We start from the raw sequence: 18,830 nt of genomic DNA on the forward strand, positions 1-18,830 counted from the left end.
ACTTGTCCCGCCAGAAAGAGCTGCTATTTGAGTGGTGTGATACAGTTCCATGAACATTGGCTATCCTAGGTTAAATCATTCCATGTTAGGAGAGAATTTGCCCTACTTGTGACAGAAGACTGCATATAGCAGGAAAGAGACGTGTGTGGGGCTTATAGACAGATAAATAGCACAGGAGGATGAAGGGGCTTTAGTTCTGATCAGAAAAACTTATGTCCAAAATTTCATTAGGTCATAGCTGTTAATAAGAGGACCAATCCCATGACTATTGTGGATGAGGAAGGAAAAAGTTTAGGACATGGGAAATACGCAGTGACAAGATGAGGGGAGATAAGTTGATATAAGAACCTGAATAGAATTCAGGAAAATGAAATATAATGAGGAGGTTTGAAACTGGGGCGGGAGGAGAAAGGCACAATGGATGCTGTGTGGGTAGGAATGAAGTGGGGGAGTAGGAACTGAGTAGGATAAAAGGGGAAGGAAGGAATGGTTAGTGGAGATAATGAACGGGGCAAGGAAGGTAGAGATTTGTAAGTCAATGGGAGGGAGGAGATTTAATGGAGAAGGTGGAAGAAGGAAGGTAAGCAAAGAGCATAAGTGCAATGAGGCTCTGAATTAGAGAGGTGTGGGGGAAGGATACTAAAAGGTGAGAGCAGAGAAAGGAGGAGAAAATGTTCTTTTACCTAGGGAAAGCAAAGGGTTTAAGAGAGAGAGAGCATTAATTTTAAAGGGGAGGAGTGCAGGGAATGGAGAGAGCAGTAGACACCAAAAACCTCAGAAAAAAACCCCATAGAGCTATAAAACAAAAACAGAAAGGAAAAGGTGAGAAAATAAAAGGAGAAAGGCAAAAAAGAAAGAACCTCCAAGGGTGACAGTGTGTTACTTTGCAGACATGGCACCTTCAGAAGCCGCTCAGACACACAGGTTCCTGTGAGCTCCCATATAAGCTTATCTTTGTGTTTCCCCTGATCTCCCACTGATGGAAGTGGGCAGCCAGGGCACAAATGCCTTTGCCAAAGGAAATGAAATCTCCACAGCTACAGGGTATGACTGTCTAGATGAGCTAACAAAAATGCCCTCCACACTGCCTCTGCCTGTATATTTGCTACATAAATTTAGAGTGAGGATGCACTTTAATTCCAGTTGCTAAAACTTTCCTGCTGTTCAGAGAGTGCCCTTAATGTATGTAGCACTGGGTAGCATGCCTGTTTTTGAGTAACTTGTATAATAAAGATTTTATTTTACTGGTAGGAGCAAATGCTGTCCTCAAGAAGCAGATGTGTATCTTGAGTGGCTGACAGATGAAATTGTTCAGTGCAAATAATGCTCAAAACTGTCCTGTGATCAATGCCTGAACTGTCTTTAAAAGGAGACTGCTGTCATTCTCTTGCATATCTGCCCTGCCCTGGAACAGTCACAACCAGTTGTGACAGGCAGAGCTATAGGGAAATTCCTGTTAGCTTGAGCTGCCCAGCCAGGAATGGCAAAACCAGGAAGGATGCATGGGATTTTCCTGCAAATCCACAAGATTTGTTCTTGCAGCAAGAGATGTGCCTAGAATGCTACCACTTCTAAGCCAGATTTCCAAGTATCTTGTGCTCTGAATGAATTCATGAGCACAGCCTGCGGCACACTATTTCTCCCTTGTTCTGGTCTGCCTGCAAAACAGCACTTTAAGGGAAGCTGGGATGCCTACCCCAGGCACTCATTTGTGGCTGAACTCTGTCAGAGAGAGGGAAGTGCCAAACACATGCTCTGATTTGTATGCACCGTGAAGGAATTCTTCTAGAGGGGATTGCAGCTATTCAACCACTCTCCCTACCAGGCCTTTTATACATTTTTCATTTACAGTGATAGATTGAATCAACAGAGAAAATTGTGGATGGAGTGAAACCTCAGGGATCTTCAGTAAGACAGAGTCTGTCAGGCTGAGCTCTTTGTGTGGAGTTTAATACTGGCATGATGATGTTTCTAAGCAAGGCTTCACTTTCCCAGGCTTAGTTTCAGCCTACCTGGTAGCTCACCTTGCCTCTCTTGATCTCCAATTAGATTTCCTTCTGCAATTGTCACCCTTATAAGCATCACTCCTTTGACTTAGGTTTTCATTGGGAAATTACTTTTTCATTTCATCTGGAGACTTTCCACTCCTGTTTCCTCTGTATACACTACTCTAGAATTCTCCATTAGTAGTAACTTCTGGGTGTTCAGCCCAATTTGAAGTAAAATAGGTTGCTATATTAAAGTTGCATCTGAAATGCAGAATTTCAGTGATGGGCTGAACATAGGTGGAAATCAATCACATCTTTGGCTAATCTACAGAAAAATGCTTTTCTGCCTGTGTGAAGGGGTGCAGGCTCGTGTGCCTGTCAAAGAAACCCAACTCTTATGTAATTTTTGAAAGCATAGGGGGAAAAACATTAGACATGTAAAACCAAAAATAAGTGGGGTTCAATAAAGAATTGGATGGGACTATGCTGATCATTGGGTCCTGTTCCTGTAATTGCAGGTAACCATAATTGAAAAGTCTGGGTTTGTGGGGAACAAAAAAGTCTGAATTTTCTTGTATTTAAATTTTTAAGGAACTCTCATATCCCTGTAATAAAATCAAGCCCTCTAGCACAGTGCTTGAAAAACTCTCCTGTGCTGCTAGGAACCATCAAGTGAGATGTCAGACATTGCCAAGCTCCTGGATTCCTGCTGGAGTGGGAATTTGGTAGTGAAAATGCCCAGGTGATCTTAGGGAAATACACAGGGCCATCTGCTAAAAGGAAAGGTGGGAAAATCTCCAAGGTTTCTGCTAATCTGAGCTTGTAGGAAAGGCACTGCTGATCTCAGGGTGGTGATTGCTTTAGTCACAAGTGTGTGAGCAAGACACCAGTCACGTAGCTGAGGGTTTGACCGTGTGGTTTAATAGTGCCAGTACTCAAATAGTGGATATTCATTGTAAGGAGGTCAATCAGTAGAGAAATTAAAGGAATGCAAGAGATGTTATTTCTAGTCTGACATCCACTAAATCTATTAAAGTAAGCCAAGATTTATAAAGAAGGTTAATTTGTTCTCTTACACAATCTCAAAATAACAGCATAATCTATTGAGACTAAGACTGATCCCTGCTAAACTGTCTCCCACTGTCTTTGGTGATGTTAACTGCTTTGTGCAAGTGTAACAAAGATGGGGAAGGTCAGCTGTTCTCCATCTGATCCCTGTCTTTCTGCTACCATAAAGGGAACCTGAATCTTTTCTTCTGTGAGTGGGTTTTATCTGTCCCCAACTGGTATTAATGCAGCTACATGTAAAATCTCTATCATCTTTATTGTGAGTGCTTCTGGTTTGTGTTGAACCAGCAGTCTTGTTTTGGGTAAATTCTCTTGTTTGTTTTGGACATTAAATATTTAAAGCTTCCATTTTAGTGGGTACTTTTTTGGCTGGTGAAAGGCAAAACCGTTTGAATGCTTTTATTCTTTGTTTCAACCATAGAGTGTTGGCCCTCCTGCACTGAGTAGGTAAGCAATTTTATAAAAGGGAGGTTTTTTCCCTTTGCTCCTGATGCAGCTTTTCTTGGTAGCTTCAAGCTACAAGTTTCTTAAGACGAGGCCTCTACCTTATGCAGATCTCTGGAGCTTTTTTAAGAAAAAATCCTCCTCCCACTCCTCAAAGTTGTGTGGCTTTGTACCACTGTTCCTGCTGTGTGCCTCCTGTCTGTCACAGAGCTCTGTGGAGGCTTGGCTTAGGTTCTCTCCTTTTTCCCTTCCAGAGGTCTGAGATACTGCTCTTGCATTGTGACTGGACATTGTCTGTGGGTGAGAACACACGGTGCTAGATTTTCTCTTTTTCGGTGTTTGATTGAGGATTAGGACAAACAGTTGTTTATTTTCATGCTGCTGTACTCCTGCAGTCTTGAATGGCTTTCAGAAAGAAAATGAGAAAGTCCTGAGGGCATCTATGAGATCATCAGCTCTGAAATGGGAGGTGGCTACTGCAAGGACAAAATCTGTGCGGATGCCTTGGCATGTGCTGGGGCAAATACTTTCCTGCAGCTGCTTTTCTCAGCAGGAGAAATTTTAAACTGCTCCTTGTCTTATTTGCAGTGATGAAGCTTAGTTGGCTCCCAGTGAGTGAGAACTGAGCCTATATTAGTGTTTGTAGATGGAAGGCACTAAGAATTTTCTGAAATAAAAATGTTAGGAGGAAAAAAATATTGACTTGATCTGCAAAGTCCACCTGAATATAATGACTAAGACAAAAAGAGATAAACATCTGCTCCAATTTGGGAGCAGGTGATTTTGGAGCCTACACCATGTTGGGGTAGCTTTTTGTCAAAGGAGGACAAAATGCACTGAGAGGCAGGGTCAGGAAGTGGGGTAAGCTGGGCAGGGGGGTGAATCTGCTGGGAGTCTGGGTGAATTATGCAAAGGTAATTTCTGTACTGCAGCACTGGAAAGGATTCTGGGGAGGGTCAACAGCAAGCAGGTGTTGACCAAAGGGGAACTGCATGGACTATCATACCCCCTTTGGTGATGGGCCAAGCTAGACTAAGGATTTTCCAGCTGGAAGCCTACCTCTGGCATGTTTGGTGAAGGATAGGTCAGCAGGTTGCCCTAGAAGTGTCCAGAACCAACCAGAGATGAGGCTTGAGGCTTTGCTGCTGAGTCAGTGCCTGAGGCAACCTGAGCCTCCTGCCAGCCATGCAGAGGCAGCTGTGATTCCCCTGCACTCAGGACTGACAGCCTTCACCCTCGGAGCTCGCAGCATGAGCACTTGGGAGTTGTAGAGCTACCTGGGGCTTAGTGCAGCTGGGAGGTCTGTGTTATCCTGCCTTGCTCCCACATGCTGTGCTCAGCAGAGATCTTCTCCTGACTCTTTTCAGCCCTATTGACCAAGACCCCACCACCAGCTAAATATTTAGAGCTTCATAAAAATATGGGAAAAGGCTTTTAAACTCCAGTTTGCAAACTATGCAGGAGGTTTCATAAAGTAGGTATTTTTAGCATGTCATAAAAATATAAAGCCCCACTCTTATTTTTATCCCTACAATCTCTGCAAAATTAATTGAAGGCATTTTACCTTGCTTTCCTTTGCTTCCCTGACTTTGAGAAACCAGCCAACTTTAGGACCCAGGAGGGAAGGCATCCTCAGATGTTGGCAAACGCTGGCCATGTTGTGTGTCTATTTATAGTAAGTGTGTGTTGAACCACCTTGTCGTTCTTTTCTTAGCATCAGCTGGGTGAGCACAGCTATCAATTATCCATGAAGCTAATGATAATACAAGGAAAGCTATGTAAAGCAGGTGCTCAGAGGCAAGAGGAAAAGGGGGAGGTAGGTGACAGGACAGGGGGAATGAGGTTTTAAGAACTGAAAAAAATCCCTTTGCTCAGCCTGAAAACCCTTATTATCTGTAATCATTAGTAGTAACAGGGGTGCCTGCACGAAGTCATTATGACTGCTGGTATGCCCCTCCCAAGCATTATTTCCCTCATTTATTATCATTGTGTTGGCAATCAAGGGCAGTGGGTTTTTTCTTCCTTATTTTTTTGTGTTCTTTTTTTCTTTTTCTTTCTCCCCTACTCACTTTGCTTTTAATAGATCTTAAGCTGAGCATTTAGCTTCCCCCCACTCTGTCCTGGGTTCTGATATTTGAGTTGGTAATAGCAGGTTCTAGTTTCCCTGTGAAAAAACTGAGCCTCTGGTATTTCTCACGCTGGGAGATTGCACACACACGTTTGTTTCCTCTTTTGTCTCCATTTCAGAGAGAATTTTGCCTGTAAGGGCTCTGGAGGGAGAAGGGAGGAAGTGAAGGGATGTCGTTCCACTCGCTGCCAATGACAAAGCTGATTGTCAGCTATTTATCAGCCTTTTTTAAAATGGCTTGTCTTTGCTGCTTTCATCTCTAAGCACAGGAGAGCAGGACAGTGTGAACTCTGCTCTTGACAGCAGCTCAGGTTCTGACACCATCTGCCACCTAATCCACTTCCAAGGAAGGGGCTGACGTTTGTGTGCATGTGTGTGCACACATGCCCTCCCCACCTAGCCATACATCATTTCAGCAGACTCACACTGATCAGCTCACGAGCAACATTTCTCTTCTAGGAATTGGCCTTTGGTGATATTACCTCTTTTCTTCCTCCTGCTTTAGATTTCCCTGATTCAGTTTGACACACTGGTGGGAGGCACTTCTCTGTTTTCTACCCAGCCTGGTTATCTGGGGTGCTGGACTTGGAGATTTTTTTTTTTGACTTCTCCTGGAAGTTATGAGTGTGAGATACATGGATTTCTTTTGCAAAAGCAGCAGGAAACAGAACAGGTGTAAAATGTCTGTGTCAGGCTCCTTGGATAGCTGGTAAGTGCTTCTTGCAGGAACTGTTGAATTTTAAGCTTGAAAACCTTCATGACATAATGCTTAGTGACATAATGGCCAATCTTGTCCACAAGCACTGAAGGTGTTTCAAGATTTCTGGACTGCTTTCTCTAGCCCATGAGGAATGACAGTCCTCATGACACGTGATGCTGTGGTGTATCTGCTGGTGTTTTTAGATGAACTGTACTCAGCACAGTTCACTGATTGTACTGGATCACGTTTGCTCGTGGCGTTCAGTACTGTGCACATTTCATTTCTGTGGAAAACGGCTTGAGAACTGAGATGGGAAGAGAAGAGGGGCTTTGGGAATGATGGTGAGGGAGGGAGAAGTATGCATTCAGAAAAGCCAGTTGTTTTACTTGAAATGATCTGTTATGCCATTTTTCTGGGCTATGGTAATGGGTGCCTGAATTAACTTCTGGCATACAGTCTCTCTTTCTACTGCTGGGTGGTTATTGCACCTGAGTGTTGGGACTTCTACCTCCTGAGTGCTCATGCATAACCCTTTCCTTCCCCTTTGAAAGAGTCTCCATTGTCTCCATTTATTGTGGCTGAGGAGGAAGGAATAGTGCTGCCTTCAAAAGTTAAACACAGTCTTGGGAAAGGGGTCTCTACCTCTGCCAAGCAAGGGAGGAGGAATTCAGCTTCCCTGCAAAGCTGAGCAGAGCTCTGCCATGTAATGCAGAGGCTTTGATGCAGGGCTGCCATCATCTGTAGGGGACTTTAGATGCGGCTCAAAGCTCCCATTGATTCCAGTGAAGATCTGCTTTACTTTGTGGTTGTATTTTTTTTCGCCCCTCCACTTGCCTTTGTAAACCCTCTGCCTCATTTTCCAGGCACACACTAATTGCAGGATGTTATCTCCCCCTGTGAGCATCCCACTGAGCTTGGACCAAAGGAATCCTCCTGTTCAGTTTTCCTTCATTTCATCAAAATACTCAAAGCAAAATTAAAAAAAAAAAAAGGAGAAACAGTTTTATACTGAATAAAGATAATCAATTAAGAAAGCAAAAGAACTTTATTCAATTAATTTGAGGTAGATTTCGATACAAATCTAGTTTATCAGCAATCTTTACTAAGTGCATTTTATTTTTCTTATAACAGAAAAAAAGATGTTTTTGATTGTGAGATTACTTGCGGAGGTATTCAAAGAAAGCGTTAAACTGAGACTGTATTGATGTCTATTGATGAAGCCTGAAAACTTCTCTCCCTTTCCCATTGACAAATTAAAGCAATTTTCTGCACTTCCAAAAGAGGTAATGGAATAATTCTCTACCTCCAACTAGCAATTTAATATTGATCTGACTAAGACAGAATACTTCAAGCAATTGATTAAAGAACTTATCTTCTAACCCAAGTTTCAGCTTTTGTGTGGGATCATTTCCTGTTCACAAGACAGTTGCAAGCTTTAGGTTAATTTTGAAAGTGGGTTTTCCAGAACAAACTAATAGTGGAACTGGCAGAGGTGTGATGCTCTGGTTTCGTTTAGAGGATGTTGTTCTTCACATTTTGCACTTGTCTGTGTAGTGAAAATAGCAGTGTGCCCATGGAGGAACGGGGCTTCTGAAGTCACACTCTTTTGTTAGAACATTGTAATTTTTCAGTGAAATATGTATCTCCAAGGCAATGGAAAAAAATAGTAATGAGAATTGTGTGTGTGAGAATTGTGCTTCATTTTGAATTCAAAGTATTCAGAAGGTCCTATTTTTCCTAGTTGGTTTATTTTTCATTGGAAAATATCTTCTGATGACTGCTAATTAATCCTGATGTGTATTGGTCGTCTAAGATAAAAACGAAAGCTCTTTTCACTGCTGAAACATCTCTAAGGAATTAGAAAACTCTCACTCCCTTCAGTACTAGAAAGTTTAGTGATTTGTTGTTTTTCAGCTCTATTTCTCTGCTTCTGTGCCTCTACCATTCTGTCTCAGTATGGCAACTGTGTCTCATAAGCATAGACCTTTTCCAGCCTTCCCGTGAGGTTTTGACAGACCTACTGCAGGGAGGGATGGGGAATTCCCTTGGGCATGGGTACTCCCCTTGTGCCTCCAGCCAAGCTGCAAGGAGCCCAGCTGGTCCTCATGGGAGGTGCAGACTGATCTTGCAGTTGAAAGCTTGGAAAATTCCAAATGAATCCCTGGAAAAACATGAATGTTTGAACTAAATCCAGGCATTTTGAAGTTCAGTTTCCAGAAAAATTTAATGCATGTAAGAAGAGCAGTGGCGTTCAGAAGACTCTTTAGTCAGCTCCTTGCAGTCAAGCTTATCCAGCACTATTGATGAATTGAAACCCTAAAAAAAAAAGTGCAAACAAATAAAAAAGGAGCCAAGATCCTGTCTCCTCTAATAGCACTGGGAGTAAGTGTTGAAAAAAATGGATGAAGGAGGATGCTGAACGTGCTCCTGGATCTGGCAGTTCGGAATATTTTTGATTGTGTTACCTGTATCACCTGTTTGGAAGACTCTAGCTAGATGTGTTATTCTCTGTGGAGAGAAATGCCTTTCTACATTTATTAACTTTGTTATTGGAAAAAATAATGTAATTTCTGAATGTGCAAAAACTTAAAATTCGGTAGATTGCTTTTTTTCTTTACTTTAAAAAAAAAGAATCATGTTGGATGCCCATGCTGAGACCAATAAGCTAATTTGCTGAGCCTGGGTGCAAGGCCATTTTTGAAAATGTGCTTTTCATGTTTGTTTATTTGTTCAACTATTTACTTCAAATTAACTTTAAAAATGTAAATAATAGGGAGTGACATTTTCATTCCCCTTACTTTGGAAATGGCAGACATAACATATGCTTGCTTGTTTCCTCATCTCTAATATGCATATATATATATATATATATATATATATATATGTTAAATCTGCCCAATATTTCATGAACTGTTTTTAGGCTGAATAGCTTTGACAAGTTTAGTCTCCTCTGATCAAAGGTAAAATCACAGGTCAAATTATTAACTGCACCTATATAGGCAATTGGAAGGCATTTTTCTCCACTTGGTCCGTAACTGAATGTCTAATCTGCCACAGCTCCTTGAATGTAAGAGCAGCAATAGCTGAGCTAGTATTTGGTTGCCTAAAATGTGAATTTGTGCTACTGTTTGTAGCGATCAGAAATACCAGTGAAGAAGCTGGAAGACTGATGTGAATCTTTAATCTATGAAAATGGCAGTTTAAGTCTGTTTCAGAATTTTCAGACAGCAGTAGGCTATGGTCAGATTCAGGGTGGCAAGCTCCCATTTGTGTGTTTGTGGTGATCTAGAGGCAAACATCTGTTTGGCAATGTGATTAAACTTAAAATCAAGTTAACCTCATATGGAAATATTTGTTGCAAGCGAATTTGAGATTTTTACATCAGGAACAAAAGATTATTCCATACTGCTTACCCTCAGTACTCTGGATTTCTGGTCTGCTAGTGTCTATTTTATATAAAGCAACAAAAGAATGAGAGGTTAGATCACCTAGACCGGATGGCCCTCATCTTGGATTACTGCAGGGAATAAAGTGTGAAATAACAGTGGTACTGATGAGGACACGTGATACATCCTGAAAAATCAACAGCTGTTCGTGACAATTGACAAAGTACCACTGTGGGATCTGCCTCCAGACTGGAGCAGCAAGGTCCTGGAAATCAGGGAATGGGCAAGCTGCCTGGTCACTGCAGGGGAACTGAAGGAGAATCTCGGGATAGCACAGGGCAGTGTGTGAGTCTGGGGTCAAATCACCATTTCACTCCGCAGGTGGAATCTTACATCAGTTAGACTTTGCAGATATGAAGTTGCACAGACATAGGACTACATATGAACACAGAATAAGGGCAGTCCAGCTTAGTTGACCTGAGTAACTTGGTTTTTCAGAAGACTTTTTAACTAAGTTCTGTCAGAATTTGGAATATGTATTATGAAATGCTGACAATAATAATTAAGAAGTGAGTATAGCTTCTGCCAACTCTCATCTCTGTCCTATAATTTTAGTCAGTGGGTTCTTAAATTCCTGTTTGTTTTGGTCTGAAGCAGTTCATATATTCTATATCTCACCCTGGAGGTGGATAAACACAGCTCATCAGTGTATCTTTATTCTTTCCTTTCTGGGAAATCTGCATGCAGTAGGCTGCTTCATCAAATATTCCTAATACTTCAATAGCCTTGAAAAACCCCTGATGCAACCAAATCTTCAAAGACAAATACAGCTAGGACATGTTCTCTTAAAACTCCTGTTGAGTATTGGTGCCTATTCCAAATGCTGCAAACACTTGTAGGCATATATGTGTGTCTGGAAGCATCTCTGTAGTTCACAGCTGCAACCTCCTGCTCTCAGCACTGATGTTAAATGGCAATTCAAGGGGCATCTGAACAAGGGAGATGAAGAACTCCATGGGCTTTAGACCCTAAGCATCCACTAACTTTAGGGTGGGTGATCCCTTTATATGATGGTATCGACACATTGAAATAAAGCTGAATGTATAAATTTCCATCTGTTTGTGAACCTATATGCTCTTTGGAGAGGCAAAGTATTTCACAGGCCTGTCAACAGTCAAATTTTCATTTGCAGAAAATTCATGTTCGGAAAAAAAGGAGAGGAGAAAACGTTTGGTAGAGACTGTAAAGGACGACAAAAATCTCCAAGTAGATTTTGGTGTGCCAGGAGCTTTGTATCATGGCGACACTTTAAATGTCAAGTAATGCATGCTGGCAAAAATGGCCTAAATTCACAGAGAGTGATGTGCTCTGGAGCCGTGGAGTTCTCTAAGGAGTAAAAGTCACTGTGGATATTTCAGTGAGGATGTCTAAACAGAACATTACTGCAGCTGGAAAAGAAAGAGGGGGAAAAAAAGAAGAGGGGTCTTCTGAGAAATACAGTGGAGGCTAAGTAGAAATTTAAGTGGGTAACTGGGTTCATCCATGTCTTCTGTATTTTCTCAGGGATCAGTCTCTCCTGTAACAACCTTATTCTGCTTTCAATAGTTGATAAAAGAGTGCAATTTCACTGTAATTAATCAAAAGCAGCACTGAGGTAAGAAATCTTTGCCCAACTCCTACTCTTGCCTTGCCTGCACAGATCTTAAATGAAACTCACCAGGTGTTTCCATATTTACTGAAATTCCCTTAATTCAAGGTTTTCCCTCAGCTTCAAGATAGAAAATGTTGGTCTAATCATTGTGAATTGTGAAGGAATCACTTCACTGGAGTTCTTTGGTTGGAGAGGAGCTCCTACGAGGAGCAAAGTGCTCTTACTGCCGAAGGTCTTTATTTGTTATGTTGTTCTAAAGAAAGTATTTGAATTGCCATATATTGTTACTTCTCTCTTTTCTGGTGAGCCTGTGGGCAATTGTGAGGAACAGAGAGCAGCTCACACAGCTCTGTGTTCAAGTGGGAAACTGCTGTTTTAGATCAGGTTTGAAAAGATTATTTTGAAACTGAAGACTGTCCTTAGAAAAAGCATCAGAGGTGTGGGGACTTGGAAAGACTTCAGGGACTGGTAAATTTAACCCTTTAAAGAGTTTTAGGTTGGGATTTATGCCCCTTCATGGGAAGGAAATAGCCAGTCACATGGATGTTTTGGAAAAACTGGGATGCAGGGTTAGAGCTGTTATTCTCCATCAAGGTCTGAGATTTTGCTTTCAGCAGGGACCCATCTCACATCATTGTATTCAGCAAGTGGTGTCGGAATGAGTGTGGCTACTACAAATTAGAACTAAAAGCACTCAGCAGTTCCTGATGGCAAAAATCTCTGCCCAAAGAGAAAATGGTTATGGAACTGTAGTATCTCTCTTGCCTTCCCTGAAATGAGGCTGGGAATTAACTTGCATTGGCCGAGCTGGAAGGAGTTAAGGCAGGGAGGTGAGCAACATGAGGAGCTGTGGAAGCTCTTGTTATTCAAAAGGATGGGTTTGGTGTCTCACTAGCAATATTGGCAATTCACTGCTCTCTCTCAGGGAGGCTGTTGGATCCAGGCATGTAACTGCAGCCCCCTGAGGTTCCTCTTCTCTTGACAGACAAGGAGGCTGACTCAGACCAGTATATAAGGGCTTCCTGACGGTTCCCTTTGCTGTACATGCCTGTGTACGTTTTCAGGTGAATCTTATTTCCTTCAAAGCAAAATAAGCAGATGACCTTTCCTCATAGTTGCTTTAGCTAATATGGACATCTCTGCAGGATGTTTTAAGTGAGAAAATTGCCATGTAAAAAGTTTAGCATAGTGGTATTATTCAAGAGTTGCTTTTTTTTTTTTTCCTCTTCAGGCCTTCATTTAAATTACCCCGTGCCAACAGACTTTTTGCTGGGATGCCTCTTCCATGAAAGAGGTCTACTATTAGTAAGAAACAAATTGATCCTTTCCTAATTCCTGTTTAGGTGGTCATCTATGTTAGGGGTCAGTTCCTATTTTGGTGAAGCTGTAAAAACATGGCTCTATCCTGTACGGCGTATAAAGAGCATTACACAAACAGTTGGAACTTTGAGCAGTTTAGGATTACGTCCTATGGAAAAGACAAAACTGCTGTCATTATAAGGTCAATAAACCCTTGAATTGATCTATACTGACATTTTTCTGGGTTGCATCCTCTTCTGCCATTCCTTATGTGGGAAGGAAATGGTTTTCTGAAAATGTTTCTGCTGATGTCAGCGCTGGTGTTCCTAAACACAAAACAAATTCAAATGGTCTGGGCTTCAGTGACAGCTCAGCACTTCTTGGTCCTGGTCAATACGAGGCTTAGTTCTCCTATAATTTATTTGGCATGTATTTGGACCTCTTTCTGAATTTTACTTGTTTCATGTCTCTGTTGCTTGCACTAGAAAAAAATGTGCTAGCAAAGATTTTTGCCTTTGATCCATAGGAGTGGCACCTCTTCCTTTGTTTTCTAGCTATTTGGCATTGCTGTTTAAGTACTTTTCTATGAAAAACAAATTTCAGTCTGCATTGTCCTTTCTATTAACAAAATTACTGGCACACAACTGTAATTATACTCTTCCTCTTAGGTCAGGGTTCTTGATGCTTTTAAGGGGAAAGGGTAAGAAAGGCTTCAGAAGGGCACTTTAATTTAGAGATGCATGTGAATTTGAAGAGATTTACAATGCTTCTCTTAAAACAATGCAGAGCTGAAGTCTACAGGGCTTGAAATTGGAAGAAGTCTGAGAAAACAAATGGAGCTACTGGACTGTATAGAAAATGATTGCATAGCCCAGTGAACTGAAGGGAATTGCAGGAATAAAAAAATACATGCAGCTGAATTCCCAGATTTTTTTCTCCATTGTGAGTGCTTCTCGTGGAAGATCACTAATGGCCAAAAAATTTAAGTCTCTACAGTGTGTCTATCCACCTTAGCAACCCAGTCTTATGCTGTAGAGGCTCTAAGCACCTTCACTTCTCATTTGTGATGCTATTCACAGTTTTCTGGGGACACCTGGGGCATGTTGGCCTTACTGGGGAAGAGTAAGGGGGAAGTAAGCGTACTGGGGAAGTACTAGTGTGGAATAGTTATTATGCAGAGTTATCTGGCAGCTGAAAGACAACCAAAATGTTTTACCAGTCTGGTGGAAGCAGCTATTGAGGCGTACTTTGATTGCATTTAATCTAAAAATACTTCAATCTGTTTAACCTAAATAGACGCAGCAAAAAATTTGGGCAATGCCTGGTACTTCCATGTTTTATACAGAATTTGAGCTGTATCAGTAAGAAAGGAAGGTATTTACTTTTTATATGGCAAAGGCATCATTCCCACCCACCTCGACCTCCAGAAAGGCTCTGGGAATGATCAAACTACTGCCCTTTAACAGTTGCTTTCTTAGCACCATCAATAACCATCCAGTGAGCGTGAGCTGTGGTATGTTAGGGCTTTAGGGATGAGTGGCTAGTGCTTTATTTCCCATACACGTGAGCTTTGAGATAACTGTGAATCCTTGAGGGATTTGGATTTAGTATTGATATGCAGACAAATCCCTAAGCCTGACTGGGATTTGCTTGCATTGAGTTTGGATTGCTCAAGGCTGAAGATGGGCTTGAAGTGGCAGTATTTAGTCACACTGCTTCTGGTTCCTCTGCCAAAGCTGTGTTTGTTTTATGATCTAATTGACACAATGTCTCTGTATTTGCTACTTTCTTATTTTTCTGAACAGCATTTTTCTTAGTCTAGAAGAAACAGAACTGCATTCTGTGGAGTGAAGATTCTTGGTCTAAAAACTGATTAAAAAAGACTGGACATGAGTGGTTTTTGGTCTAGAGGGGTGTTATCAGAGATTTATGCAGAGCTAGAACAGTTGTTGCTAAATGTGCTCCTGGAAATTGTTTGGAAAGAGGAAATAAACTATGGGGTGCTGAAACTTGTCTCTAAGCTATTTAAAATGAGAATTAACTGTGGAGTAGAAGGAGGATCAATTGTAGTGAATGAATGGACTATAAAATGGGGGTTGCAATTCTGTGTTGATAGGGCTACTTTTCTCCATCTGCACTACACTGCAGTTAACTCAGGCAAGGATGGACTGTGCATTAGTTATTATCCATTTGGAGAGAGATTTAGTAGTCACTGTAGATAAGTCTGTGAATATTTCTGCTTACTGCTCAAATAGAGCAATAGTAATTCAATCAGTGAAATAGAACAGTTTATGGCTGGGAAAAGACTGAGTAGAAAAAGTTTTACCAGCTTGAATGGCTTGGACAGCAAACAGAACGCAGGTAGGGAACACTCAGTTAGTCTTTCCTCTGATGTAAGAGCCAAGGAACACCAAATAAATTAGTCAAACAGGTTTAAAAGGAGAGGAATGATTGCTTCCAATTCAATATTATGTGGTGGTTTCCATTGCCAAGCAATGTCATGGAGACAAACATACCTGTTTTAAAAGTCCAAATAAATGAACACTGAGAATCCGCTGGTGAACAGGAAGTGGGAAGATTGGATGCAGCCCGTTCCAAGGAGACCAAAGTTTTGCTTTGCTAAAGGTAGGATGGATATGTGGAAGGCAACATACCTTTGGACATTCTCAAGCTCTCTCTATTAACACCCATCACTAACTTGGTGTGAGCAAAAGCTGCTGGCTTAGGTAAACATTTGGTCTGTCTCAATAAGGTTGTTCTCTTAGTCTTTGTGCCTGTCTACAGTAGACAGAGGTGAGATTATACTGCCCTTTGCATAGGAGATTGAGTCTGAAGAACAGCTCATTTTGTTGATGTGATACTGAGACTGATCCAAAAACCCCTACTAGCAGGACTGCTGGATCCTTCTCTCTTTGAGTGGCTCCATGTGAGATCCATTCACATAAGGTGGTACAGACATGGAGGCACTTACTGTCACTGAGGTGTCAGGACTGCATGTGAATTTTAAGCAGAAATAGAGACCACCCGTGCTGCACTCTCCTAGCACCTCCCTACTAGCCAACTTAGTTGCTATGTTACTTGGAAGAACCTAATTCCTTTCCTCTCAATAAATTATTATGTAGGGAGCCTACATTTCTTTGTGGGCCAGTTATCTAAAATGTATCTACAAGACTCCACATTAAAATACATGCATCTGCTTCTGCCTCAAGCTGTTGTTCTGGAGCCTATTTTTTTACAGATGGTTCCTGTTATGTTTAATTGTTTTAATTTGCGCTGAAAGCTGAAATTGTAGCTGTCCTCATGTGTGTTTTAATGGTCTAAAACCAGTTAGGAACTGCTGAGAAAGTCCACTAAGCTTGAAATAATCCATGTTACCCACATGCTTCTAGTTTTGCTGTTGAAAGCTTGGAAAATCCTTCAAACTTCATAAAGCTCAGTCTGAAATAAGCAATTTTGCTGAGCTGCCAGACAGGGAAATTGTTGCATTTGTCAGACCTCTGATGTGTATGCAAGGTCAAAAGAACAGGAATGGAAGCTGGGTTTGCTGTCTTTTTTTTTCCACTTCCTTGATGCTCTAGTCTCATTGCAGAGTTGCACAGAATGGTGCTATCCACTGCACACTGATGTGGCTCTGTTGTGCCATTGCAGTTTTATACTAGATAAAAGCTGATTTGTGACACATTCAGCACTCGCTATTTTTTTTTTGGCCAAAACTGCAAGGCAGTACCATTGATTTTAGCAAGCTCAGTATATATCCACTTGTCCTTCAGCATGTGGCATCATAGAGATCCATGCCAAAAAGAGATTCTCTACAGAAGCTGGTGCATAGTTTCCAGGAAAAACAATTAAGAATACTTTCTAGTTCTTATATATGTGTACACAGTGCCCTCCATGAGTCCTCTGAGGTTTGCCTTTCACATTAAGGAAGAGTAATGTGGTTTAAAGAAAAAAAAACTTATTGTAAAACCTCATCTCTTTGCTAGAGTTTCCAGTTCAAAAGTATTTTTGTTTTTTCCTTCCTTTTAAAATTATTTTTCTGTTTGAGCATCTTCTCTGACTGGCTGGAGCAGGAGTTAAAGTAGAAATCAAGCTGGTGCCCTCAGTGCTAGCACAAGATGTATAGAGCTTCCCTGAAGAAAACAAAAATGTTGAGCCAAATGATTTTTTTTTCAGGTAGCTTAGCCTACCTTTGATCTCAAAGATCTCACTGTCTTGCAAATTAGAAAGAAAAAAAGCTTTGTTTTCCTCATGAAAAAACCAACCCACAAAAACAAAAACCCCAAACCCCTCCAAAAAAAAAAAAGCCCCTCCAACCCAAAAATGTAGGCAAAACAGACCTTATGAGAAGAAATGTGGGAGAGAGAAGAAAAAAAGATATCAGAAGAACAGCATTAATTCTTAGCTGTGTATTAATTACCAACATTAAGGTGCATAGGATCAGACTGTATTGTCTCTGTTTTTTTGCTGATTTAATTAGGTCTTCTGCACCCTTGGGCTGATCTTTTGAGAATTATCTTTGGCCATGGAAAACATAATTTTCTGGGACTAGTGTGTTGGGGGAAAACTGCTGTCTCCACTCTCTGTGAGATCCAAGGCTGACCTTTCTACACTGGAACAAGTGGTTTCCCACCATCTGTGCAGACCAGGATTGTTGGACTCGGAACACCCCCCTTCACTTGGTGACCCCTGCCTAATATAGACCTCCAGGGATATGAGTAACGTGGTATGAAGTCAGGAGTGTTGGGTCACTGGAGGCTGGTGCTACACGAGCTGTCTCCATCCTCTTCTGCGAGCAGCTGAGGATGGGTGTGGGTGGCACCCACTTAGGAGAACACGTTTGACACATTCTTGGGTGCAGATATCAGCCAAAGGAGCATCCAGTGTCCTTTGTCTTCTCTCTTGTATCTTGTACACGTTTGGCACCTCTCACCTTTCTACTCCAGCAGCAAGGGCTTGGAGAATGGAGGTCTTATTGTTTTAGCAGTGTCTGGAGAGATGTTTTCCTGCCAGCTACCTTAGCTTAGATAAAGAAAAAGCTGTAGGTCTTGTTAAATATCACTCTCTTTTAAGATCTAGAAAAATAAACTTTTGGGGGAGTTTACTGCTTTTTTTCACAGTGGGAGTGCCAGATGAGTGGGATTTGTTAGTCATTAGCACAAGTAACAAGGATATTCAGATTTGCCTGAAATGAGCAACCTGGGAAAATCACATGACAGATTGATTACATGGAGTGCCCTGTTTTCTTTGTTTAAAGTCTGTAAGTTCACACAAGGACCTGCCCTTCTGCCTGCTCATTTCCAGAACACTTCTGAGGTGTACCCAGTGCATAGAGCTGCCTCCAAGCACATTATGTATCATAAGGTAATGCGTCAAACTGAGAGAAAATAGATGCTTTGACAGAGAGTTCTGCACTTAAAAAAGCAACATTCCTCCTAGCTTCCAATCTTTTTATTTAGCTATTTTAAAAAAGTATTTTCCCACAAAAGCAATTTATTGCCAAGTCTATACCAGCAAAAGTTGAAAGTGCAATCACTGTTTCGAATTTGAAAGGTCTGGGGGGGAACGATAGGTGGTACAAGCAGTGTGGTTTGTTAGCAATGACTGCAAGTGATTGCATTGTTTGATTTATTTTTGTTAAAGTGCTCAGTTCTGCTTCTTCAAACACTTCTTTAGCTCCGTCTTTCCCCTGTTTTGACTCTTGAAAATTAGGGAAAAAGAAGAAAAGCTATGCTTACCTACCTCTTTTTATTTTTTTTTATAAGTAATGCAGGAGAAGTAGGCTTTCACAGGGGATTTGAAAGGGAAGAAGATAATGGTTTAAACTGGTGCAGGAAGTAAACTTAAGAGGATACAGAATCTAATCTGTGTTGGCTAACAAGGAGAGTAAAGTAATAAAAGTAAGAATAATATTTCTGTTGCTCGTGATTTTGGAGGGAGAAATGGTCAAGAGGCCTATGAGGAAACTAAATCATGCTTTGGAATGCATCACATTCTAGAATCATGGAAGATTGCATCGCGTACTAGAAAGACTCTATTGTTGATAAAGCATTTCATTTTAATTTGAAGGAACAGGAAAGACTGTATTTTCCATATGTGTCTCTATTAAAAATGAGAAGCCTATCTTTGGGGAGGAAAAGACACTTTGTACCTTTTATGTGATATCTGT

The 18,830-nt window shown here is 41.1% G+C and overlaps 1 protein-coding gene across 9 annotated transcripts in view; it reads left to right on the plus strand.

Annotated features, from left to right (window-relative positions):
• DGKI (diacylglycerol kinase iota) overlaps positions 1-18,830 on the plus strand; it is a 214,091-nt gene that overhangs the window by 33,269 nt on the left and 161,992 nt on the right. Inside the window, exon 1 of one of the 9 annotated variants that reach the window (XM_048300147.1) lies at positions 6,064-6,337. The exons of 7 other annotated variants lie outside the window; for them this stretch is intronic. In XM_048300147.1, coding sequence (XP_048156104.1) covers positions 6,249-6,337 — 89 coding nt within the window. In that variant the 5' untranslated portion in view covers positions 6,064-6,248. Of the gene's footprint in view, positions 1-6,063; positions 6,338-18,830 lie in introns of those variants that run through there. One more of the 9 variants, XM_048300150.1, reaches the window with a different exon arrangement.

This window comes from Corvus hawaiiensis, chromosome 4, assembly GCF_020740725.1.
Source record: "Corvus hawaiiensis isolate bCorHaw1 chromosome 4, bCorHaw1.pri.cur, whole genome shotgun sequence".
Taxonomy (NCBI): domain Eukaryota; kingdom Metazoa; phylum Chordata; class Aves; order Passeriformes; family Corvidae; genus Corvus; species Corvus hawaiiensis.